The sequence below is a fragment of the Pristis pectinata genome, chromosome 27 (assembly GCF_009764475.1).
Source record: "Pristis pectinata isolate sPriPec2 chromosome 27, sPriPec2.1.pri, whole genome shotgun sequence".
NCBI lineage: Eukaryota > Metazoa > Chordata > Chondrichthyes > Rhinopristiformes > Pristidae > Pristis > Pristis pectinata.
The window spans coordinates 11426822-11453633 of NC_067431.1; the positions used below are offsets into that span (position 1 = coordinate 11426822).

General features: G+C 39.5%; 1 protein-coding gene across 6 annotated transcripts in view; it reads left to right on the forward strand.

Moving 5' to 3' along the window:
• Positions 1–26812, forward strand: part of opcml (opioid binding protein/cell adhesion molecule-like) — a 1812735-nt gene that overhangs the window by 1304335 nt on the left and 481588 nt on the right. For all 6 annotated transcript variants that reach the window (XM_052039681.1, XM_052039683.1, XM_052039680.1 and 3 more), the window contains one exon: positions 21294–21526. In XM_052039681.1, the coding sequence (XP_051895641.1) occupies positions 21294–21526 (233 nt within the window). The remainder of the gene's footprint in view (positions 1–21293; positions 21527–26812) is intronic.

Below are 26812 nucleotides of genomic sequence, written 5' to 3' on the forward strand. Positions count from 1 at the left end.
GCCGAGTTCCTGCAAAGTTCTTGAAAGCAACACCTAATAACATCACAAGGAGAGAAAAGAAACAAACAGGACTTTGTTGATTCAGAAAAGAAGCAAGGTTTCTCTTTATGTGAGATGATATTTTTCTGTACCTGAAAATCCTGATTAAACAGCATAGATTTTTACACATGGTATATTTTTAAGAAACATTTCCAAGATAATGGAAAGTGAGACAATATGTAATCAGTTTTGGAAAAGAAGTACAGACTTAATTTCAACCCTATTAGTGTCAAATTCCATTAGAAGCTGTGAGAGCTGACTCATAAGGCAGCACATTCTCTTGCTTAAAAGTCCAGTCCATTGTAATTTAAAATGGCTTGATTCTGATAGTGTTTCATTACTTAACCAGATGATTTGCACTGATTTTCGACAAATGATTTGTATTCAGCATTTTAACATCATGAGGATATGTGACAGACAGACTTGTTTGTTTTCCTGTGCATCTCGTGGTAGAACTCAAGATTTTTTTAAAGGTTTACACTTTCACTAATGCAGAAGCAGAAGTTGAATTTGTGACCTAGGATTGGAAACTATCAATTTAAACTGTATTTTGTGAAAATAATGAACATTTTTCAGGAATCCCTCTGATTTTTTTTCCTGTTTAATTGGCCATTAATGCACAGTTGCAGCAACTTCATGAAACATGAGACAAGTTGAGGGCAACCTGTCATCCACATGTGGATGACAACATAGAATTGTGCATTTTGCAGAGTATTTCTTGTTTGCCATGAGTTGCTATGTGATTTGCACATTATTAACAGAGAGCACCTTCAAACTTATTGTTATTTCGGCAGTAAATTTTGGAGGGATGCTAGATCAATAAGGTACCTAACATATAACATGTTACAACTCTTCTCATTGTCTTCATGTTTGGTCCCAAAATGTTCACTTTGTTACACATTTTGCATAGGTATATTTGGCGAGACCAAAGGACATTCAGGGAAGCAGTAAATTTATAAATGATGTATTCTGGTGATCTCAGAGCTAAAGTGGATGAATAACTTGTATCACTGCCATCTTCACAACAGCAATTAGGGTTGGGTGGTAAATGCTGGTCTCAGCGATGGTGATCAAATCTGGTATTTGAAACTTTTGTTTAAAAGAGCGACGTGCTCAGGCAATTGCTTTTGATTTTCAGGAGAATAAAGTCGTGTACTAAGTGAAACAGTGTTTAATGGGAAAAAAATATGTTTTAGTGATCTGGTTGAGAAAAAAAATATTGACCAGAGGTTGTTGCGTTCGTTGGAATTAGAATTGGAATTGGAATTGGTTTATTATTGTCACTTGTACTGAGGTACAGTGAAAAACTTGTCTTGCAACCAGTTCATGTGGAAATGATGGAAGTTTGAACATGCTTCTCTATATGTTTCAGGGTTTAATGTATCAGGGTACAATTCATTACACGGTGCACTGAGGTAGTACAAGGTAAAACAATACAGAATGTAGAGTAAAGTGTCACAGTGACAGAGAAAGTGCAGTGCAGCTGGACAATAACGTAGATGAGGTAGATTGTGAGGTCAAGAGTCCATCTTATATGGAGGAATTTTAGAATCGAGGGATATGTGGGAGGAAGGGGGTTAGATAGTCTTAGGTGAGGTTTAAAGGTCAGGCACAACATTGTGGGCCAAAGGCCTGTATTGTGCTGTACTGTCCTACGATTCTATGATCTTATCATATGAGGGAACTGTTCAATAGTCTTATAACTGTTGCTGACACAGTTTACACCACCTGGGCAAACACACAAAGCTTGTGGGTTGGTCTGAAAGGTGACACATCTGACAATGTTGTGCCTGCAGGTGTGAGTGGCCACATCTGCTCAAGTCTTTGAGTAGAGTTTGAACATGTGACCTAATTGTTGAGAGTGCTGCACTATGATGACAATATTGGATATTAGGTTGCTCAATGTAGCTGGAAATGATGGAAGTTTGAACATGCTTCGCTGTTTGTGAAAGGGTTTAATATATCAGGGTACAATATGACTGACACTCATCTTTTGCTCAAAGTGCCATAAGTGTCTCGTCATGACTACCTTCTGAAACAGAACAGCCAATGCACTGTTGAGATGGAAAGTCATAAACAGGATGAAAAACAGAATGGCATCTGTTGTTTCAAAGGAATTTTTTCCATCCAGGATCTAATTCCCAATGCAGCTTCTCATGCCATAAAAAAACGACAGCATTTATAGGATTGGCCTAAAAAGATTTTGAATGTTACGTTTTGTAAAAAAAAAGGTCCTGGGTTCATAACAGGATCAACAACATTACATTTCTCACTATTGCTCTGTGTGTCCACTGCTCAAAAGTCATATGGTGTGGTTGGACTTGGCCGAATGCACTAAGAAGAGACAAATTATAAGTTAACATTTCCTGTTGGAACAACGCACTTTTTATATGGTGAATACAGAGGGCATCAAAGCCAAGTCGAATTGTATCTGTATAGTTGTACTTCCTTAGACAGTAATTGGAAGTGCAGCTGAGACCACCAATCGTGCCAAATCATTATTGTTTCAGTTAATATTGGCCAGATAGACTTCTTCTATGCTGTAAAATCATTTGATGTTGCTTCATTTCAGCAAATTTGAATAAAGTGTTATCTATGAACAAAATTCTCAATGCTCAGGAGAAAACATTGTGATTATCTTGAACTTTTCAAGCGACATAGGGGTCGAGGAAAACTACGTACCGTGGCTTTTTCTGGAATGTTGATTACTCAGATGATAAAAGGGAAAAGTTGTCTCAATATTAGTATTTTTGACTCTGATTGTGAAGTCTATTGGCACAATGTGCTCTCCAGGATCTGAAATGCAAATGAACTGTTAAACTGAGATTTGGCTGCCATATTCAGATAGACGGGCAAAACTCTATGACAGCATTTGTTTTGAAAAGGCTTAATGTTCTCACACAATGCTGTCTCCTATGATTACTGCACTAACCAACACCAGCAGATAAATTATCAGAATGAACATCGCAGATGGGAATGTGTGGAGGTGATCCAGACACTTGGGATTTACAATGTCTTCAGAATGCTTTGCGACACACCAGATGTATACACTAAGAATGAATGGTTCATGTTTATGTGTTGAAACCTTTAGCCTATGGTGCAATCTGAATGTCTGTGAAAGCCTTAGATTGTTTGCAGAGCAGGTACACCAAGTGACAATGCTATCCGAGAGAATCACAATATAAATACACAAATAGTTGCAGAGAAAAAACTCTTCCCCCCCCCCCCGCCGTGTTTGAAAACAACAATGAAACACAGGTACCTTATCAATGTACATATTTAATGAAAAATAACGATAAAGGTGTCTAGTAACCAACCACAGTGATCCAGTGCTCATGTAATCTGCTGAAACACATCCTCCAAAATTAGATTCTCTTCCTCTATGTTCATGACAATTATTAAAACTTTCTTGGTTTCCTAGCAATTGTCCACCCCTTGCAAGGTTTTATCTGTTTCAGTCCTTGAGTCATCTTGTCTATGAGCAGAGCCTTTTGTGGGTGCTCATGATGAGATATTGCTGATTAGTTTGCCATTTTCGATATTTACAGATTAGAAATATTTAAAAGCTACTATACCCTCTTTTCCGACACCATACAAAACTGAAATTACGTGAAAAAATTTTAGGCCTTAATCTTTATCAGAAGGGCTTGATAGCAATAATTGGGATTTAATTATGAAATACATCCAGAATCACTGGACAAAATCAAGAATGGATGGGAAAGTGAACTCCAGACATCTTTACCTACAGAGACATGGAAGAAAATTCTTCATTAGTTAATACATCTTCATTGTGTGCCAGACACTCTTTGATACAGTTTACAGGTAGTTCACAGGACCCATATGTCATAACCCATTTTTATCACCATATAAATCCTATATGTGACAGATGTAAATCGAATGTGGCTTCTCTGACACATATGCTTTGGTCCTGTCCTCTTTTGGAAAAAATATTGGAAATGACATTTTTAACATTATCTCAACTATATTGAATATTGATTTACAACCTCACCCTATCACTGCAATTTTTGGATTACCAAGGATAGAGTCTGACCATTTATCTGCTTCCGCTTATCGTATGATTGCCTTTGTTACATTAATGGCCAAATGACATCCATTTTGCTTAAATGGAAGGATCCAATACCCCCTACTACTTTTCAATGGTTCTCTCAAACTATATCATGTTTAAACTTGGAAAAAATTAAGAGTGGTACTGTTGATCCTTCGCTTAAATTTGAAGTTATTTGGAGTCCATTTATTCAATATTTTCATATGATATAGATCCCTTTTCAATAACTGTCCAATTTAGAGGAACGGATTTGACAGCATAATATTGCTCTGTTTTTATTGAGAAATTTCAGTCCAGTCTTTTTTTTTGAAATTTTTCTTTTTAGTTTGGTTTGATATATTGTTTATAGTTTTTTTTATTGATTTGGTTCTTTTTTTGTATATACACAATAAATCTTTTTCTTTCCCTTCCTTTATATTATATTGATTTACTAAGAGATCGTGCGATCTACAGATTTTTTTTATATTTTGTTATTCTTTATGATTATCTATGCCATGATTTTCTCTTGATCTCCTTGTATTACGTACAAACATCGATGTTATATATTAATCTGTATTAATTTGGAAACTAATAAAAAGATTGAAAAAGAAAGAAGATTTTGCCAGCATCCAATCGTGTGGTGTGCTTTAAACTCACACTTTCATTCATTTGGTATTTGTGAGGTCTACTTTAGTGAATATCTTTGATCCTGCCAGCCAATGTGGTCAAAACATGTCATGGATCTTGTTCTTCATCTCAGGCTTGATTAATATGACTTGGTAATCTCCAGACAATCACACAGTATTGACTGCCTTTGGCACAACCGCTGTTGGCCTGGCCCACTAACTCTATTTTTTTTCACAAGGACATTATTTTGTTCTCGTCTTGAATCTTTAGAGCTATGGAGCTGCTTTAGACTGGAAACAAACCAACTTTGCCTCGGATCTGACGCAAATGTGCTCAATGTTATGCCAGTGGAGTGATCTCCAAACATATTGTCATACTTTTCAAGCCATGTGTCAGGATGTGAGTTCAAAGCTCATCTCTGAAACCATTCTTCTGATCCAGCTTGAGTTGTCTGAGCCAGTCCTCAGTCCTTCTCCGTCAAAGTTGGCCTCTTCTTACTTTGGTACAATGGTGGATGACTGTATTATGTCTGTTGTGCCACACCATGTGATTCATTGGAGGAATAAGCTTTCAGTTTGACAGTGCTCTCTGTCAACTAAGTACAGTCGAACTTGCAAGAGTTACTGTCTTGACTCACTAATGAATGGCCTGCAACAGTTTCAGTCACATATCAACTGCTCTGGTTGGGTTGTTACTCAACACCTTGAAGAATTAAGGTAAGTAATGGCAATTGTAATTCTCAGAATTGGCCTCATTGGAATGTTTTGGGATTGGTTTCATAGCCTTGGACTTTGCTTCAGTGCTCTGACCATTGACTGTAGTTTTAACACTCACTTCTGGTTCACAACATTCTCTAGCATTCTTGGATGCTAGTTCCATTGACACAACAATCTTTCAAATTTGAATGTTATGTTTTCAGCTTTGACTGAATTTATTCATCTGTTGAGTAAACACAAATGTAAAAAGGCACTGAAGTTGCAATGAAAGAATAATTTTTTCAAGAAACAATGCACTCACCAATTATCTCATTCTGCTTCTGGCACCTTGTCCTAAACTTATAGCTTTCAGCAATTTCTGATGGTGTGGAATCGCAGTAATCATCCAGTTTCTTCACAACATCATTAAATAAGACATCTTTTCTCCTGTGTGTGTGAGAACATTTGTCAGCATGCCATATGCTTCTGGCCTGATCTCTGTCAGGAGTATTGCTTTTTAATGCTTACCTATCACATCATTCTTTCAGTGTTCCGGGTACTTCTTGCAGTTGCACTGTGGAGTATTACATAACTCAGCACAGGAGGATCAGTGAAACATGGACATTTATGACAGTAGTCCATACTCAGCTGTCTGAAACATGTTATATACAGGGTGTCGTAATTACACATGCCACACCACTTCTTAAAGATATAAGGAACCCACCGACGTGAAAGGCACACAAACACTTCACAGAAAAAAGCATAGACAGGCATGCCCCATGTTATGGCCATTCTGGTTACATAAGTTCACCCTGACAGAATTCACAAATCACAACCCAAAAATTTGAGATGTGGAATAAGCTTCACTCCCATGAAGTTTATGTGAAAAAGGTGAATAAATAAATACAAGATGTACTCTTTTTCAACTCATGTTTCTTGACGCGTGCAGATTGTTTCAGCTTCGCGTTATGGAACATCGTGATACCGCCCATTTTTTAGAAACACAAACCTACTGTAATGAGGGGTTGCCTGCAACTCACTGCTTTCCATTTATAAAGTGAACAACACTGTACAGCAGGTGAACATAGATGCATACATACATACACACGCAAATACAGACATAGGCGTGTCACTGATATCCGAATTCTCTCAAATGTCCTCAAAGGTGCTGGTGTGTTGTCCTTCCTGATCATATCTTAGAGATGCTGGTGGTGTTGATTGGTCAATGCTGATGACTGTATCTGTCTTGGAGGGCTGATCAACCTTATCTGATTGATTGCAATTATCTTTCTGGTCCATGAGCCAAGAATTATCTTTGGTCAAAATATTGGTTAGAATGCTGTGCACAGTTCTGGTCACCACAGTATAGGAAGGATGAGGTAGCAATAGAGAGATTGTAGAAGAAATTTGCCTGGAAGTTGTCTCGAATGGAGTGATGTAGTGAAAGGATAGGCGAGGTTTATTCTCACTGGAACATAAGAGTGACCTTATAGATGTTTAGAAAACTATGGGAGCATAAATAGGAATCTGTTTCCTGGACAGGGGAGTCTAGAGTGAGAGGGCACAGGTTTAAGGTGAAAGGGGAGAAATTTAAAGGAGATCTGAGGGCTAAGTTTTTTCACACAGAAGTTTGGCCTGAGCATTCAGCTTTGCATTGGATACAAGGTAATGAAGAGGCATCAAACTGTACCAGATGCTATAGGTGCATGTGAAAGCTGCAAGCAGTGTTCACAGGGACTGTATAACATTATCAGAGACCAACTCATGTGGTAGGCCATGCCTCCTTAAACAAAACTGACAGCAATTTCTCATTTTTTTTGATCCATGATGGTAGAACATTAAAATGTTTCCTAAATTGTTGACTGTGTTTCTCTTCCCACAGATGCAGTCTCACCTGCTAAGCATTTCCAGCATTTTCAGTTTTTGTTTTAGATTTTCAGTATTTGCAGGGTTTTTTTTAATTTTCACTTGAAGTTCACACTCCATGATTTTGGTTACGTAAAATAATACATCAATATACAGGGAGAATGGTTCTCAAGCTTGGTCAAACATGTCCCGAGTTCCAATATAGCCAGTTGACGCAACCATGTTACCCCATTCCAATTCAACCCTGATACATCCAAACTTAATGAAGCAATAGTCCAGTGATAAATCAGTGATAGTTCTTCCTTACTCTGGAGGCTTGCTGTGTTACGTGCTCTTGTTGACACGAACAGAGATCTTTGGCAAACACCATTCAATGCTTGGACATGGTAAATGTCAATTTTGGTGCTTCAAACTCTAAAGCTTGCTTTGCAAGGGTCCCTTATATTCCTTAACATCTTTATCTTCAATTTGTAATGTCTTTAGAAAGCATTGCAACACAAATATATATCCTAATAGGTAGTGATTCATTTGCAACACAACTATTTACATGTCAAGAACTTTTGCTCTTGGTGCAAACCTGAACTTCTGTGAAACTATTACATTGTTTGAAAAGTAGGTGCACTATATAGCTTCACTGGGCTAAAGGATCACAATATGCAGAGGTAGAAAAAAGGAACATTTCAGGATACCTTATCGGATTGATCAAAAAACATGAGGAGGGGGCTGGTCTGCAAAGGTCACAGTGCATAAGACTTAGAGTTGCAGATTTGGTGATTATGAGCTTTGCAGGCACGGTAGTGTAGCGGTTAACATAACACTCTACAGCGCCAGCGACCCGGGTTCAAATTCGGCCGCTGTCTGTAAGGAGTTTGTATGTTCTCCCCATGTCTGCGTGGGTTTCCTCCCACATTCCAAAGATGTATGGGTTAGGGAGTTGTGGACATGCTATGTTGGCGCCGGAAGTGTGGCAACACTTGAGGGCTGCCCCCAGAACACTCTACTAAAAGATGTATTTCACTGTGTGTTTCGATGTACATGTGACTAATAAAGGTATCTTATCTATCATGGGGAACATACCCACTACACTTGACCCAGGAGGAGGAGGTGTGCTCCTCAAACAACCTTCATTAAATAATGCAAAAGAAGTTAAAGTCTTCAGTGATGCCGCTGCCCATTGTCAATCACATGCCCTTCCTTCTGAAGATTTTTATATTGTTAGCAATGTTTTGCTCTACTCATGTTCTTCATGATATAATGTAACGCTAAGATTGGAGGTTATATATTGGCATGGATTGATGATTATGTAATAGCATAGAGATCTGAAAGCAGAGAGATGAAAGATCATTTTCAGGAATGTAGGATATACTGAGTGGAGTAGCAGGATCATTGCTTGTGACCTCAGCTCTTTATGATTCATATTAGATAAGGAGACCACATAACATTAATGTAAATTGTTGGTAATACAGAACTAGTTATACTGTGCAGTATCAAAAGGATAAAAAGGAGCAACAAAGAGATATCCATCGGTTAAGTTATTGTACAAGAAAGCAGCAAATATTGTGTAATCTCAAGAAATGAAATTATCCATCTCTTGCATGAAAAATGGAGAAGCTGATTTTATTCTTACTTGAAGCAGGGCTTGCCTTGACACTGAGTGTATTTAGGATTGGGGCGAATAGATCTTTTAGTCTAAGGGAATCCAAAGGTATTAGATAAACGAGGAATATCACATTGATGTGGTCATTGGGCCATGAAATTATGGATGGATGAGCTGGCAAAAGAGGAGGGTAGCCACCTCTGTTCTTATTCCCTGTGCTAGTTTTATTCGAGATGATAGGTAGGCTCTGCAGTTACAATGCTGCAGTGTTGGATTGAAAACTGAAAGACAAGTCTTTGATTCAGCTTGCTTACTTATCATGACACAGAGGAAGCCATTTAGCACATTGATCTATGGCATCAACTGCAAGCTATATTTGTTAATATTTACAACCCAGTGAAACTTCCCAAAATTTATAATTGGGCAATGCTAATACCAAGCCACCTCAGGAGATATTTGGAGGTGGGATAAAGTTTGATCAACGATGAAGATCAACATAGAGAGGTATGGTTAGGTTTAAGAAGTGAATTCTTGTGTTTCAGGTCTGGGCAGCCAATAACAACTGAGTGTCAGGGATACATTTGAGGTAAGAATCAGAGGAGCAGCAAAATCCGTGAGGATTGTAGGCTGATGGTGAGAATGAGGGAAAGAATGTAGAGGGTGACTGAAACAAGGTAGGACAGAGTTTGTCAGGGTGAGGTGGACGGAAGAAATTTCAACGGCAACAAAGTAAACTGTAGATCTCTGAATCAGCATCTTCTGGTGGGTGGGCTAAAGATTGGTATTAAAGTGGTAATAAGAGTATGGAGGCCATGTAAAACAAATGCATCTTCAGCAAGGAGATGGCAGAGAAAGAGAACAAGACAGAAGCTTGTAACTTAATTGTGGTAATTATCTGATGATACTGTGATACTAATACTGTAACAGCAAAGGGGGGAACAAGATCATTGATATTCTTCATATCTAGTGTTCAAGGTGCCTTTTTATGCCTGGTGATAGTCAGCCTGTGTGCAATGGTTTAGTGTCAGTTTGAATCTACATATTTTTAGAGAGGTTGTTAAAAATGAGAAGCCAAGCAGTTTATCAACTTGCCACTCCACTGCTGGGACCAGCTGGGGTCTAAACCAGAATAATAAATGTTTGACAAATTTATAGCTTTGTGCTAAAAGTTTTCTATTTAGTTTCCAAGGACAGCAGAGTATGTCAGGGTCACTGTTTTGTGTCCTATACTTGCTTCTTTTAATGAGCAATAAACAAATCCCCACTGCACGAGATATGGGAAACCTCAGGATTTTCAGGATAATTTAACAGCTTCCCTATGGCAATGGTCCTTTGTGTTTCTTGAGTTAAAGAAGACAAAAATTCTATTGAACTGTGAATAACATTCATGCATTTGTATTGCTGTAACAACACCTGGATAAGAGAAATACTGATGAATTATCATGTGGATAGGTATGTATAAACTTACAGTGCTGTCCATGTAGCAATATGTTGGGAGTGTAAATAACAGCATGTTGGTTTTGGAGAACAGATTGAATTTCTACATTTTTTAAATTTTAAATTTTTTAAATTAAATTTTATTTACAGCGTGGTAACAGGCCCTTCCGGCCCAACGAGTCCACGCCGCCCATTTTAAACCCAAATGAACCTACCTGTACGTCTTTGGAATGTGGGAGGAAACCGGAGCACCCGGAGGAAACCCACGCAGGCGTGGGAGAACGTACAAACTCCTTACAGACAGCGACGGGAATCGAACCCCAATCGCTGGCGCTGTAATAGCGTCGCGCTAACCGCTATGCTACCGTGCCAGCCTACAAGTGTAAATACCCAATTTTTCCACCAAACTCAAGTTGGGTGCCCGAACATGATAGATAACTCATACTTTCATATTTCCTGACAACATAGTCTATCCAATCAATTTAATTTTGCCACTTACTTCCCTATTCTTTCTCACATCACCATCAACTCATCCTTGATATTTCTTCAACTCACCTGCACCAGGGGGTAATTGACAGTAGCCACGTAACCAGTCATGTCTTTGGGATGTGGGAGGAAACCCAAGCATCCAAGGAGAATGTGCAAACTCCAAGCTGACAGCACCAGAGGTCAGGATTGAACCTGGGTCACTGGATCTGTAATGCTGTAGCACTACCTGCTGTACCACTGAGCCGCATATGGAATAACACTTCAAATGCTGTGTTCCAAATCTTTCCTGGTGTTAAATCTAATCTGAGATGAAAAGAGGGAAAAGAAAGTGTGACATTGGTGGTTTATGTAATATTGGATATCTACCACTTTAAGAATTGTAGCATGTGACCAGCTCTCTGCATATTGCTGTAAATGTTTCAGTGTAGTACTGAGCCAGACTGGTCTACCGATATATATATATATATATATGTGTGTGTGTGTGTGTGTGTGTGTGTGTGTGTGTGTGTGTTGTGTGTGTGTGTGTGTGTGTGTGAGTGTGAGTGAGAGTGATCAAGGACGTTGTTCTTCATCAAACTTTTAGACAATCATGTACCCATTTTTTAATTGGAATCACTATTTACCTGCAGTTTAGAGAGACGTATTAAACCAGAAATATACAGATAATGGCCCATACCTCTGCTGTCAATTCAATGCAAATTAAGCTGTTGTAGCATCAGTTGCCCAATTCTGTAATAGCTTCAGTTGTGAGCTACAGATAGCACAATATTGTTGCTTTGTATCTGAAAGATGCTGCGGTAGTTGCCTGACAACATAATTACAAAAGTTTTACTTTAAATAATCTGAAGGAGAAAAGAATTACTCTTCATCAATAAAACCATTCATTTTATTATGATCCATGTTCACTTTTCCATTTTTTATAATAGCTATTTCTCACTTTATATTCTCTCTGTCGCATGTTGCCTGATTTCTTTCTGCCAGGAGCTTTAGGTAAGCAATATTAGCTCAGATTAGTGGTTCCAGTGATATACCTCATAATGTCTGTTTCATGGCAATTGAGAATGCCATCGGAGGGCTGACTTTATCCAGGAACTGCTGTGGTACCATTTGGAAATAAATTTTAATGGGAAACGTAAACCATGTAGCAACTAAACATGTTTAAAAGTGAGTACAGAACAAATAAAAAATATGTATTCTATTGTAAAAGAGAAATATTTTGTACTAACTTAATCTATATCTGGTTTACAAATTATGTTAAATCTTTCTCCAGACTACAAACATAGTCTGAATTGCAAAATTTCATTGGTTTAAAGTGATCTGAAATAAAAATGAAATGAAATACTGTTTATTCTGCAAGCTGCATGTGAGCAAGGAATTTCCTTGCACCCTGGTGTATATGATAATAAACTAATCTAAATAAAAAATATATCTGCAAAAGTTAAAAATGTTTATAGAGACAGTTTGACAAAAACTAATCCCAGAACCATGTGCATCATTATTATATAGTGGGTTGGAGTTATTTTGGTTGGATGAGGAGATGGACTGAATACCATCAGTTGTCTTTCTCTTAAACTCATTTTGGGTTGAGGGTTTGAGTCTCAGGGGAAGAAATTACATTGCATTGTAATGTGTCATGCAGCCTATAAAACAAACGCAAACCTGCAGCCTGCAAGACCTTCTCAGAGAGTGAAAAATTACAAAAATGTCATGGTAGTGCTTGCCAAGGAATAAAAAGCACTACACAAAATGTTCTTGTTTACTGCATTAAATGAAAATCTACCAAAGGTGGATGGAAGTAATGCTGTGTTGGGCCAGCAGCAAAGTCCGAGGAAACTTACAAATGGTTCTCAGAAAAATTGTAGTAAAATGCTCTAATTTGGAAACAAGGATAGAATTGGATTTATTGGTCATGGAGCAACTGTCGTATGATACATCATGAGCTGAATAAGGATTGGCTGAAGACATCTTGCTTTTGTTCTTGAAATATTCATTAAAGGTTTGCCCTAAAAATTGCCCAAGGACTGTAAAGCACATTGAACAGGCAGTGAACATTTTGTTCAAGGGACTGCCTCTACAAAATTCTGTAATGAGGTTGGGGACAACAGTATACATCCTGCATACTTTATTCATTCATTCTCCTTTCCTCTGCATGTTCTACAGTCATGGAGCATGCATAGGAACCGGTAAGCCTTGGGACCAGGAGTGGAGAGAGGGTTGGGTCATCAGTAGTAAGGATTTATGACCTTGGGGATCATGTAACTGTTTGTGACGGTGGCCAGTAGTTAGGATGGAAGTCATGAGGAAGGGAATATCAAGCTGGAATCACTGGAGTTGGGGCCATATCGGGAAATCTGGCTGGAGTGTGATGGGGCAGATGGCTTGGATTTGGGTGGATGGATCTCCTGGAGATAGGTTGCACTGAGGACTGGTCTGGAGATCGGTAGAGGAGATGGGCTGGTGATTGGTTGGCAGGGGGGGCGGGTGTGCAGTCCCAGCCAGGTTTGGAGAGGTAGTCAGGGCCTGGGATGAACCACCATGACAGGCATGGAGAAGTGTATTTCACTTAGCAATAATTTGGCTGAAGTGGGTTCCCCAGTGGCAGAGTGCACAGCTCAGGACCAGCTACTGCAGCTCTTCCAAGCAGTGGTGAAGCAGGCCCAGCAGAAGTGGATCTTCACAATCGTTGCCTGACTGGCTCGCACACTTCGTGAGCTTACTGTGCATCAACCAAAATTGCAAAATGGGTGTCTAGGTGTGTGATGGACTCTTTTGTGCATTAGTACTTGAGCCCCACAGAGGACCTGGAGAAAAATCGATCAACTTTTGTGGAAGGCGCAGTTTGTCCTAAATTTTGATAATTAAAGACTATATTGTGAAACTGTATTGCAATATCCACCAAAGCATTGGGTTTTGAAATCCAAGTTTCTTGTCCTGTTTGTTTTCTTTGTTGTAGAAGGTGAATTTCACTTACCCACAGTTTTGGAAGCAACGTGTCACTGCATCACAGCCTGGGACTTTGTCTCCTCAGGGTATGACCCGGGTTTCAAATCTGGCCACTGTCTGTAAGGAGTTTGTACGTTCTCCCCGTGTCTGCGTGGGTTTCCTCCGGGTGCTCCGGTTTCCTCCCACATTCCAAAGACGTATGGGTTAGGAAGTTGTGGGGATGCTATGTTGGCGCCGGAAGCATGGCGACACTTGCGGGCTGCCTCCAACACACTCCACGGAAAGATGGCATTTTACTAGTGTGTTTCAATGTACATGTGACGAATAAAGGTATCTCATCTCATGATGGAAATGTGAGGGGGAAGAGAACTTGAGTGAACAGGTGTCTGCAGCACTGATGGTTCATGCTTCATGGTGCATATTGACACAGGCAGAAGATGAGACATAAAGTTCCTTCCACTCTGCTTACTTGACCCTGAGCCTCGGTACACACCGCAAAGCCAAACCCCCTTCAGCAGTGGACCAGCGGTAATACTCTCATTACTGAATCTGCAGTTCAAGTCTTGTTCTGGCATGTGAGCACTAATTCTTGATTGACACTCCAGAGCAGGGGTGAAGGAGTTTCTGCAGGTGTCATTTTTGGATGAGCCCGTGTCCTGTCCTGAATTTAAACATATCCCTTGGCAGCATTTTGAATAAGAACAGAGCATTCTCTCAATCAACTCTGAGAACAGATGAGCTAATCATTATCTTTGTTGCTTTGTGTGGGAACTTGTGTTTTTGCACATTGGTTGCCACATTTCCTATTTTGCATCTGTAATTATACCTTACATGTACCTCACTGGTTGTATCATCTGCTGGGCTATATTGAAGTTACAAAGCTCAATAGGTGGTTCCTTTGTGGGATCTACCAACTGGTGTGCATGGCTCTGATAAGTCTGACTAGTCTGGCAACTGTTCATTGTTACTCGAGTAACACAAGTTAATAGTAGGAGGGGAATTCCTTTTGGGAAAGCCTTTGGTCATACTTAGAAAATGATAGTTGCAAAACACTTGGCACATAACATTAAACCAACTAATGAGATTTTTTTTCCTGAAATTGCTTCAAGTATTACAAGGCATATCGCATTTCTGCAGCCTAACAGCTTTAGGTGTCCATTTAATGCGATCAGTAAATCTCATTTTTGAACACTGGAAAATGCACGCAGAAATATAAATCATGGAAATAACAGTGCAATAATGAAAAAGTTAACAGAAACATTCTAATGTCAATGGATAATCAACCAGAAATTAAGGTGAGGTACTAATAGATGGAAATCTGATTTTAAAGTACTGTTACTTGTCATTCAACATGTTCGAACAGCAATATCTTGATTAGCAGATGGTTGATCGCAAAACGAATGAGCAAGGCATATTGTCCAGCACCTTGTGGTAGCTTACGACAAAAGAATACGTCTTGCTTGAAATGAATTGCAGCTATTCAATCCTATGTTATTCTCTGGCATATTCGACAGAAGTGCACATTTGATGTTCTGTTTCTACCACCACATCTGTGAAAATGGAGCAAAGTGCTGCTTTGATACAATTGAAAAGATCAATGTTGAGACAGAGTAGCTTATAGGTAAATGATGAACCATGATTTGAAATACAGTGCAATGTTTATCACTCCTAATCAGACTAAGACAGCAGAGTGATCATTATTTAGAAGGAATCATGCTACAGGGACTACAAGCTGCTGATACCAATCACTAATTAAAAATGTTGATAACATGTATATTTTACTCTGATAAAAAGTAGTAAAATAGAGGAGAATGTTTCAAAAAGGAATAAGATGTATCCTAGAAATGGAGGGATCTGCGAGGCAATGCAGGGAAAATGTAGGGCTAATTGGACAGCTCATTCAACGAACTGGTACAGACACAAATGTTTGTGCGCTGTCCTCTGTACTGTGTGATTTTGTATTTGCAAAATCGTGGAACGAAAGATGAATGGTTAAACAATAAGCCACAGGACAAAAATAGACAGACTGCCATTAAGGTGGAAATCTCATTGTGACATAAATGTTTTCAGCAAGAAACATATGAAGCAGCTTAAGCATGTGGAATGCACTGTGGTAATGCCTGATGGTTTAAAAGATATACCTGCAAATGGAATTGTGTTTGTGGATGGTTGGCTTAGGAAAATGAATTCCTCAGTGGGGGTTTGAGTCAGATATTTACTCAGTAAAAGCTCTGCTGACTGAAATTGTGATGTTGTTTAGGGTCCAGACTTACAGAAGAATAGAAGATTGAATTTGTTGCAGTTTTATTGAGCTGGATGTTAGTTATTGTGAGTGACACATGTATTGGAAAATTGAATCACTTGGACAACTCTTCATTGTGGACATTGCCCTGATCTGTTTTTTGCCAATTGGTGATTTAACAGAATGCAGCTGCAGACAAGAAGAATTAGAGACAGATGTTGCAAGCTTCATGACAGCATGTGGGGATGCTGGGGAAGAAAGAAGCTTGGAGAACGGGTGTGATCACTGCAGAGAGTGACGAGCTCAGGGGATGACTCTCACTGATTCTGCTGATGGGCTAAGTGCCAAATGTGCTGTAGTCTCATGGCTGCTTCAGTTTTCTTGCAGACAGCAGAAACAACGATTATAAACTGATTTTGAGGCTTCAAGTCTGTCTGTTGCCTTTTTAGAGAGGGGATTTCTCTCTAAAATGTCTCTGTCAAATCTATATTAAGGACAGGGTTTGATTAAGTGGCCCATTGTCTGATCTGGGCGACCACATTCACAAGCGGAGGAGGGTTTGACAACTTTGCCCCTGTCCATTTAGAGTCATAGAGCAATACAGCATGGATACAGGCCTTTCCGGCCCACAAGTCCATGCTGACCGTGGTGCCCACCCATCTAGTCCCAATTTCCTGCATTCAACCCATGTCCCTCTGAGGCCCTTCTCCTGCATGTATCTATCTAAGTCCTTCTTAAATGATACTATTGTGCCCGCCTCAACCCCTTCCTCTGGCAGCTCGTTCTATATACTCACCACCCTCTGTGTGAAAAAGTTGCCCTTCAAGTCCCTTTTAAATCTTTCGCCCCTCACCCTAAATCTATGCCCCCAAGTTTTGGTCTCCCCTACCCTGGGGAAAAGACTGTTACCATTCACCTTATCTCTGCCCCTTATGATTTTATAATTCTCTATAATGTCACCCCTCATTCTCCTATGCTCCAAGGAATAAAGACCTAGCCTGACCAACCTCTCCCTGTAACTCAGGCCATCAAGTCCTGGCAACATCCTCGTAAATCTTTTCTGCACTCTTTCCAGTTTAACCGCATCTTTCCTATCACAGGGTGACCAAAACTGTACACAGTACTCCAAGTGTGGCCTCTCCAGTGACTTGTACAACTGCAACATAATGTCCCAACTCCTATACTCAATGCCCTGACTGATGAAAGCCAGCGTGCTTTTCACCACTCTTTCTACCTGTGACACTGCTTTCAATGAACTCTGCACTTGTAGTCCTAGGTCCCTCTGTTCCATTACACTCCCTCATACCCTACCATTCATAGTTTAAGTCCTATGCTGGCTTGACTTTCCAAAATGCATCACCTCACGCTTATCTATATTGAAATCCATTTGCCACTCCTGAGCCCACTTCCCTTACTGATCAAGATTCCCCTGTAATCTGCAATAATCTTCTTCACTATCAACAACACTTCCTAATTTAGTGTCATCCGCAAACTTACTGAACAAGCCTTGTGCATTCACCGACCCCTGTGGCAACCACCAGTCACCATTTGGATCCTGATGAGAACTGCCCATTTCTTTTGAGCTTTGTGAAACTTGGGAGCCCTGAAGTTGGGTTTGAATGAATTGTTGCATCTGGTCCATGCTTCATTCCGGTCTTTGTCAGTGTTGGATTTGATGAGTCTGAAATGTGTCTTTGAACAAAAAACAAACTGCTGGAGGAACTCAGCGGGTCAGGTAGCAACTGTAGATCGCAAATGGGCAGTCGACATTTCAGGTCCAGACCCTTCATCGAGTCTAGATGAAGGGTCTCAATCTGTAGCATTGATTGTCCATTTCCCTCTGCAGATGCTGCCTGACCTGCTGAGTTCCTCCAGCAGTTTGTTATTTGTTCCAGTTTCCAGTATCTGCAGTTTCTTGTGTCTCCATGTGTCTTCGAACAGCTGCTTCTTGTGTTGATTTAGAAGGCTTTTGCATTTCTCATTCCACAGTTGTTTGTCTCAGGAATTATCAGTTCACTTATTGAACTCATTGGGACTGGGATTCAAGAAAACACACTTGTGGTTGATGTTCAGGTGTATGAATGTTATCCTTAACACAATCACCAAATTGGACAGGTTCATACTGCAGTTGCCATTTAAGACCTGCAATTAAGGAAGCAATGTTGATATATAAAAGTAGCTGAAGTGTTTGATGGTCTAACTACAAGACAGCATCGTGGACAGTAGTGTTGCTTGGAATATTATTCAATATAAATCCAACTTTGAATGTTGAGGTGCAGAGCTTGCAACATTAGCTAAAGAATGCAATTGAGACTTTAGTTCTATCAGTACTTATACTGCAACTTCAGTGATGACCCTAATAAGGTGTTGGCCAAATGCCTTTATTGGTGTAGAGGACTGTTGTTGACATCCCCATTCATGATCATTGGCCTCCACAGAGCTGGACAACATCAAGTCCAAGGCAGAAGTCAGATGCAGTTTGACAAGTCAGTCATAATATATTTGCTTGAGAAACAATGTGAGGAATGTGCCAGACTGAATTAATTCTTGTTGATTTTGACAAAGTGGTGGTGTTAGTTGATCTCCAAGAGAATAGCAGTGGTGTGATGCAAACTAATTGCTGCTGTTGGCACTTTTTTTTTGGCCCCCTCCAACTTTTTTATTGAACCCCTCCAACTTCATGCTGCCCGCGAATTAACATGACCGCAACGTACAGCCAACTAAGTGGTTTCAAACTTCAGCAAAGGAATCAGAATTGGGAGAGGCTGCTACCACTTAAGGCTAGCCTGCACTAATTAAAACCTCTTAAAGAGGAGATATTTGGTGGTTAGAGCAAGTGGCAAGTTTTGATGAGGGCATTCTGATTGAAACACAGAGGTCTCACTCCTTGATCTGCACTGAACCTCAGGTAGGCAGATTGCTTCCACAACAACCTGAGAAGAAACAGCTTCCTACTGAAAGACATTGCTTCCCATCCCCTCCTAGCTTTTGCTTTCTCCCTCTGCTGTAGTTTGCCCTATTCTGTGTTCTCTTCTCTGTTTATTCCCCAAGTTGTTATGTTATAATAGGATTACTTTCAGTGCAGTCATATCTGAGCAATTGATTCGTGCAGAAGTGTTGAGGTCATGACAATGTCCTTCTTCATCTGACACACCACTCTCTGTAGTGTTTGCAATGGTAGAAAGCACAAAACACTTCTGATCATAATAACTGCCGGTTGAAATCAATTTGCAACTTGAAAGTGACTGATAAACAACTCCTTCAAGTGGCACTGGTAAAGAAAGTGGGGTGGGGTGTCTTTCTTCTGCTAAGTTTTGCATGATTAAGAGAAGGTGTTAGCTGGAGAGCTGAGCTCTGAAATAGCAGTGCTGTTGTCAATGCAGCTTTGTCTGCTGATTGACAACATGGTCTGCCTGCTCTGCACACTTCTGGCATCCATAAATTGTACATGCACGGTTTGGAATCCATGTTAACTTACCCCATAACTGTGCACCGGTGTCAGGTGCCATTTGGGAATCATAACCAGTGTTTCCAGATCTCCATTTTTTCACCTTGTGTCTTGCAAATTGAGCTTTCCCATTCCTTGAAGTGATTTGGCTGAAAATCGAGATGTCAATAGTGAGGTTACCCAAAGATAATGAGCTCAGTTATTGGGACCATGGCATCAACCAATCATAAAGTACTCTGCTCCACTTTGTCAGTGCTTTGTGCACCTACTTGTCTTTTTGTGCACCTTATCAGCTTCACACACATTCTCTATGTCATGTCAATGTTTTATTTTTTTTAATCCCTCTCAATGTGCTTTCCATCCATTGTCTAATGGTAATATAATCCTACCTTTTAGCCATCTCCTGCTTTTCATTCAACCTCTGTGCAAATTATTATTTTCATGTAAATTTTGTCATTTTGTTTTTAATGTTCATTTGGATCTTGTTTGCAGGTAATTGTAACCCCTTTACTCGTGACTTGCCCAAGATCTGTTCCGCCTTTTCCAGTCATGAGTCTTCTTCCTTATCCTGATCCTGTTAACAATCCCGAGCAGTTCCCATTTCCCGAATATTCCCATTTCACTGTAAGTTCCCATTTCACAGAAAGCATTGAACCAGAACTTACTGTAAAATATATCTGTTGTTACTTTTTTGTGAACCTGATATTGTTCAGTCTGCTGCAGATATTCAGTTAAATACTCAAAAGCCAGATGTTACAGGTGTACTGCTTGACTTTAAATTGCATGAGAAAATGCCTTGTTCCTTTCAAATATATTGAACTGGTGATGTTCCTGGAAGATTATTCTTAGTTGCTTGCAGCCAAAGGGACACTGTGATAGTTGTGCATTGCATTTCATTTTAGAATTTCAGTCGTGGAGTACACGACACAGCACTTCTGTTGCACTTTTACTTCTCAATATTTATGCCCCAGATGTGGACAAAGCTTCACCACAGTGGGTTGGGGGCTGTCTATTTCAGTCAGTATACTTTTTAATAGCACTGTCTTAATTGCAGCTCGACATCCTTTCTGGTATTTAAAACTAACATTTATAAATTTCAATCCTAGAGGTTTTAATTCTTATTGATTTTTTTTAACAAATAATCAACTTCACTTTTCAGTTTTAACTCCCTGTCTTAATACAATCTTTATTTTCCTCTGTGATTTAATATGAATTTAATATTCCAATATACAGTTTCTTCTTCAGGCTCTGCCCTGAAAATTAACAAAGGTTAAGGAAACCAAAAGTTATTTGCCCAGTCAGACTGGTATCAAATGTCCAGTTGAGGGCATTTGGAACTTGCATCATCAGTTTCCGGAGGGAAAAGTCATAAAAACTTAAATGGACGGTTATGTGTAAGGGATGATTTTCCATTGACTGTACTTTTCTTTCTACGGATGCCTGACCTGCATATTTTCTATTTATCCCTTGAGAGAGCTTTTCTTTCAATCCTGTCTCCAATAATTATCCATTGAATGGAAAGTTTTATACTTTCTCCAACCCTAAAAATGTTATGAACCTTGATGATTATGGAGATACTGTACAATGAAGAGTAATTCACTTACGGCCTTGTATTCCTGCATAATAGGATTCCTTATGCTGACATTATAGTCATTTGGGAGGTGATACGTTATTCTATAAATGTTAAGTGTTGAAAATACCTAGCAGGTCAGGCTGTATCAGTAATGAGTGAGAGTTAATTTTCCAGGTTTGGCATCAACACTATTTTGATGTTTGTACTTTTTGTTCCAAGTGGTGCAGCTTTGTTATTTTCCTCATGTCTACATATTCTTAAGTCTTGTTTTTCTTTCCTGATTTCATTTTAGGTGCTTAATTGACAGTGGCGTGACACGTGTGGCATGGCTGAATCGCTCCAGCATACTCTACGCAGGGAAGGATAAGTGGTCACTAGACCCTCGAGTGGTTATAGTGACGAACAGCAAAACAGAATACAGCATTCAGATAATGTCCGTGGATGTGTACGATGAAGGCCCTTACACTTGTTCAGTTCAAACTCACAACCATCCCAGGACAACTCGGGTACATATAATTGTACAAGGTAGGGTCCACTTATGATTGTTTGTGACAGTTGTTGACAACTATGTAGAAAGATGAATTGAACTACAATTAAAACTTTAAAAGGAGTGACAATCATCCCAAACAATAGATTTTAAATTTCCTACAATTGGTTCGGTAATTAAATTTTTTTTATTAAAACAAACGGAAACAAAATTGAAACAAACTGACTATATTAATGTGTCTAATAAGATTGTTTTCTTTGCTAATCATTCTTTTATTAAAATCTCTTTTATATCAAGCAAGTAAATTCAATGAATTTTTAATTATAATCAGCCACAGAGTTATTGCCATCTGTATTTGAAATGCATTACAGATACAAATGTATAATAGTGATATCAAATTTTTGTAATGAGCAGCTATTTTTGCCCAGTGTGCACAAATCAGTGTGCTAATTGATTTTTTTTCAAGTCTGATATTGGAAATAGTATGTCATTCCAAGATAATGCGAGAGTTTTGAATGCTCAGTCTTCAGCTCTTTCAGAGTTGCAACCATACATAATGTAGTTTCACTTCAGCCAACACAGTGGTTGGTGCACTATAGTTACTTAAGAATAAGGAAAGCTGGCCAAGAGCTTGGATATGGACAGGATCAAGTCTGGCTTTGATCCTCTTCACAGCCGAACAGCCAGCTAACTAACATTTCCTCGATTCACACTGCCTGACCAGCTGTGGTTCTGAAAAGCTTGCTAACCCTGTCAGTAGGTAAGCCTTCACTAGAAGAAAGAAAGTACTTTTAAACAACATTGTCCTTTTTTCAATTTTCTTTCTTTGCCTTGTACAAGTATACTTGCAGGTAGTTTGTTGTGGAGCAATACGATACTTGTTTCACAACATTTACAAATGCACACATTTGGACACATACATGGGAAGGTCTGAGTTTTTTTTTCAAGTGAGAGTATGAAGCAAAGTAAAGACACATGGAAATATTGCACATTGTTATTTTGATAGGGAAGGGTGCCGGAGGCTGTATCGTGACATTCAGGCTCCATCTTCCAACCTGGATCTCACTCAGAGATGAGCAGAGGGAAGCGCCTCTAATTTTATTTTTGAGACCTGTGGTCCTTGTTTCTAACGTAGCAAGTAACTTCACCTCAAAAGTACCTATTTTGTTGCAAAGACACTTTGCAGCCTCCTGAGGCCTGGAAATGTGTGAGATAAATGCACCTCATCCCTTTATTCCTTTTTATCTTGCACGTTATCCTGTCATTTTTCCTGCCCCACCCCCAAAAAATTCTCTTATTCGGTCAATGTAAACTTAATCAGACAGGAGGACTTTTCAGATGCAATACTCATTGATCAGGGATCTGAATGAGGTCAGAATATTTAAAGTTGGAAGGATCTGTGGACTAGGTATTCCAATAGATTCAAATAATGGGGAGGATTGCAACTGATAGTAATTGTATAAAGCTCCCAATTCTGGGCCACTGTAAGCTAAGAACATAGCATAAAAAATAAAGGCAGGAACAGGCCACCCAGCCCCTTGCAGTTGTGGCATTTTGTTGCAAGTTGTATAACAATTCTTTAAATATTAGTTATTTCTTGTCTGCTATCATATCTATAAATGTACTTTGTCAATATACCACAGTCAACTCATGCCTCAGACCTACATTTAGATTTAAACCATGGTTTTAAATTGAATTGAACCACTTTTTGTCTCCAAGTAAAATTCCATCATATTATTTGATCACTCTTTCCTAATGGTCTCCAAACAACATGATTATTAATTAATACTTGCCCGTTGCAAAGTCTTAGATTTAAAATAGCTTTTCTACTTGATCGAGAACGCAAGCGTCATAAAAGACAGAAGCAGGCCCTTTGGCCCAATGTGTGCAGGTGAACCATTGGACTTATCTGTACTCGTCGCATTTACCTGCATTTGGCCCTTAGCGTTCGGTGCCTTGGCAATTCAAGTACTTGTCCAGATGCTGCTTAAACATTGAGAGAGTTGCTGCATCCTCCACCTCTTCAGGTGGCATGTTTCAGATATTAACCACTGTCTGCGTGGGGGGAAAATATTTCCCCCTCAGGTCCCTTCTGAACCTCCTCAGCAGAGTAATCTGAAAGAGATCTGTGAATTTCTCTTCCACACTATTAGTGCCAATTTAGTTTGCCAAGTCCTTTCATAAATTTAAGTCCACTATCATTATTATATCACCTTTGTTACATGCTTCTCTAATTTTGTGATTTATTGCTGTGTGGGAGCCTGCAGACAACTCCCACCAACAAATTCTGCCCCCTTGATCTTTCTTAGCATCACTCAAACTAATTACACTACTTGATTTTCTTACCTAAGATACTTTTTCTCTCTCTACCGTTGTAATCCTTTCCTTCGCTAGTAGGGCTACCCTTCCCCTTTTTCTATTTCAGCTATATCATCTTAACGTTAAACGTATTGGAATATTTAATTCCTAATCATGGTTACTTTGCCACCACATCTAAGACAACAATACTTGATCATTCCAATATATTTCTATTTCGCTATCTTTTTTTTCGTCCTAGACAAGACCATAAGACATAGGAGCAGAATTAGACCATTCAGCCCATCGTGTCTGCTCCACCATTCGATCATTGGCTGATTTATTTTACCCTCTCAACCCTATTCTCCTGCCTTCTCCCCATAACCTTTGACACCCTTACTAATCAAGAACCTATCAACCTCTGCTTTAAATATACCCAGTGACTTGGCCTCCACAGCCGTCTGTGGCAATGAATTCCACAGATTTACCACCCTCTGGCTAAAGAAATTCCTCCTCATCTCTGTTCTAAAGGGACATCCTTTTAATCTGAGGTTGTGCCCGCTGGTCCTAGACTCTCCCACTGCAGGGAACATCCTCTCCGTGTCCACTCTGTCCAGGTATTTCAATATTCAGTAGGTTTCAATGAGATCCCGTCCTGTCCTGTTATTAATGCTGCATGCATTCAGATAAACAACCTTTGGTTTTGTCTTCCATTTGACCCAACTCTAATTCTAATTGGAGGGATACTTTTAAGTTTGTAAGCCCTGCCCCTGTTGTCATGACCCATCTCATTACCCTGCTTATTGCATCTCTTTTCTCTTTAACTTTCCTAATTTGCTTTCTCACAAAATCTTCCAGTTGGAACCTCCTGCTGGATACAGTGCCTGGATTAGAGTTGCACATTTTACATAGTCTGAGCTAAACAGGTTTTATCCCACAGGAATTCACACTTGCATGCCAACTGCACTGTGCACTTTGTTGGAGTTACTTGAAGTTGGCTGTTAAAATAAGAAGGGCAGGCTGTGTCTTGATTTGATAAGAGGGAAGTGCCTGTAAGATATGGGATGGGTGGGCAGTCAGTGAGGCTATGCATGGGCTCTGGTTAAGGCTAGAAAAAGCAGGTTTAGTCAGTTTGTTTGTCAATGGTGACAGGTACAGCCAAAGACAAGTTCCAGTCTGTTTGTTTGAGCAGCTGTGCAACATACCTCCCTGTCATTAGAGGCATCAGAGGGAGGGGAAGCATTGTGAAATCTGTGAGGTTACCTCATCCTGCCGTTCAGTTCCTCTTGAGAAAATTGTGGCACAAGCAAAATCATCGCAGCATTGGGTTTCCAGTCCAATTTCAAACCTCCCTCTCCCTCTGGCTACCGACATAACGACTAGATGTCATTTATTCCAAGAAAATGCTCATTTTACAATTACCTGTAATTTGTATATGATATTTTTGAAATTTTGTTAAGGAGAGAATAGGCTATTTTTAAATAATCTTGCAGTACGATTGCTGTGATGACTTTGCACTTATCATTTGTCCTGTATGAATATTATCCATGCTTTAAAATGTGGAGATGGTTGACTGTGCATGAAATAAAGGCCACCAATGACAGACAAGGAGGAGAATATTAAAGTCACACTGAAATCACTACTACTTATACATACAAACTTGTGCCTGTGGTGGCGATGAAACTGTTTCCAAACTGGTCTTCAGTCACTTGGCTTTGCCCTTCCAAAATGGCATCATTTGAATCTCTCAAACAGATGTAGTCATGAACTTTTAAAAGTATTTTCTCATTTTACAAGTTTGCTGAATTTGTTTATGAAGATTTAGAGGAACCTAATTTATTGGTGAACTAGCTAAAATTGTTTTCCTGACATAGACAGGTAAATTTAAATTAATTTATTTTGGGGGCAGATCGGTATTGGCCTGAGGTTGAAGAGGATAATAAAATATACATAATCCGCTCAGACAAATCCTGTATGATTTTCGGAAGACTCCAGGATATGACCTGGAGTGTTATGAATATATATATATATATATAAAGAGATAAAAGAACACTATCTAATCAGGATTTCATTTCAAAGTGCTGATGGCTATTGATTTAGCTGAATTTTAAAATGAAACATCTGTAATTTTACATTTTGGGTCACTCACAACTAACTGGGCAATAATTCAAGAACTGAAATCATCAGTCTAAATTTGCACCTTGATGAGTAAAGTTCTTTGCAAGATGAATTTAGTTTTTGTAAATTGTCTCCTCCTATTCCACGCCTCGTGTTGGTTGCTGGTGGTTGGGTAAGTGAAGATTTGGACAGTGTAATTCACATACTGATAGATGTACAGGGTTTAATTAAAGTAGAAACTATTCCTGCACCAAACATATTGAATGAAATCAATGTTAATGATAAAGCTCGGGCCTTATCTTTATCACCTAGAACCAAGTGTTATAGCCTGGCAGTAAGCATTAGTGCTGCTTGTGGAAGGGGTTGTGGCCTCAATGCTTTCAGATAAAGGGTGAAAGGAATGGAGGTGAGTTGAGGAAAAAAGAAATTTATCTGAAGAGTGGTGGGGACAGGTGGAGTGGGAGAGCCTGTCGAGGGTGGGAAAGGGAGCTGGGTATACCTTAAATTGGACATCCATGAATTAGCTTCCTAGCAGTTAGCTGGGTTCCTTCGAGTCGAGTAGCCTGAGCGTGTTGATTCTGAGTGAGTGGCCTGTGGATATTGCAGGCAATTGAGGCGTAGTGGAGTTGGCATCCACACCACTGCCTGGGTCTGGCATTCTGTCTGCATCTGTGCATCAGACATATGGAATAGGCCATCAGGTTCTTGAACTGACCTGCACAACCTTTGCTCTACTTCAGCAATGGAACACTACAGGCCACCTCTTGCACTAGCACAGATTTGTCTCTGATTGAGTCTTTGTTTTTTGCACTAAGATCTTGTTTTCGCACAGACTTTTTTTCTCTCTTCCCTGTTTTGTATAACTTGTGTATTGTGTGTTGTCTTACACCTGTGAGCAAGTTTTTCATTGT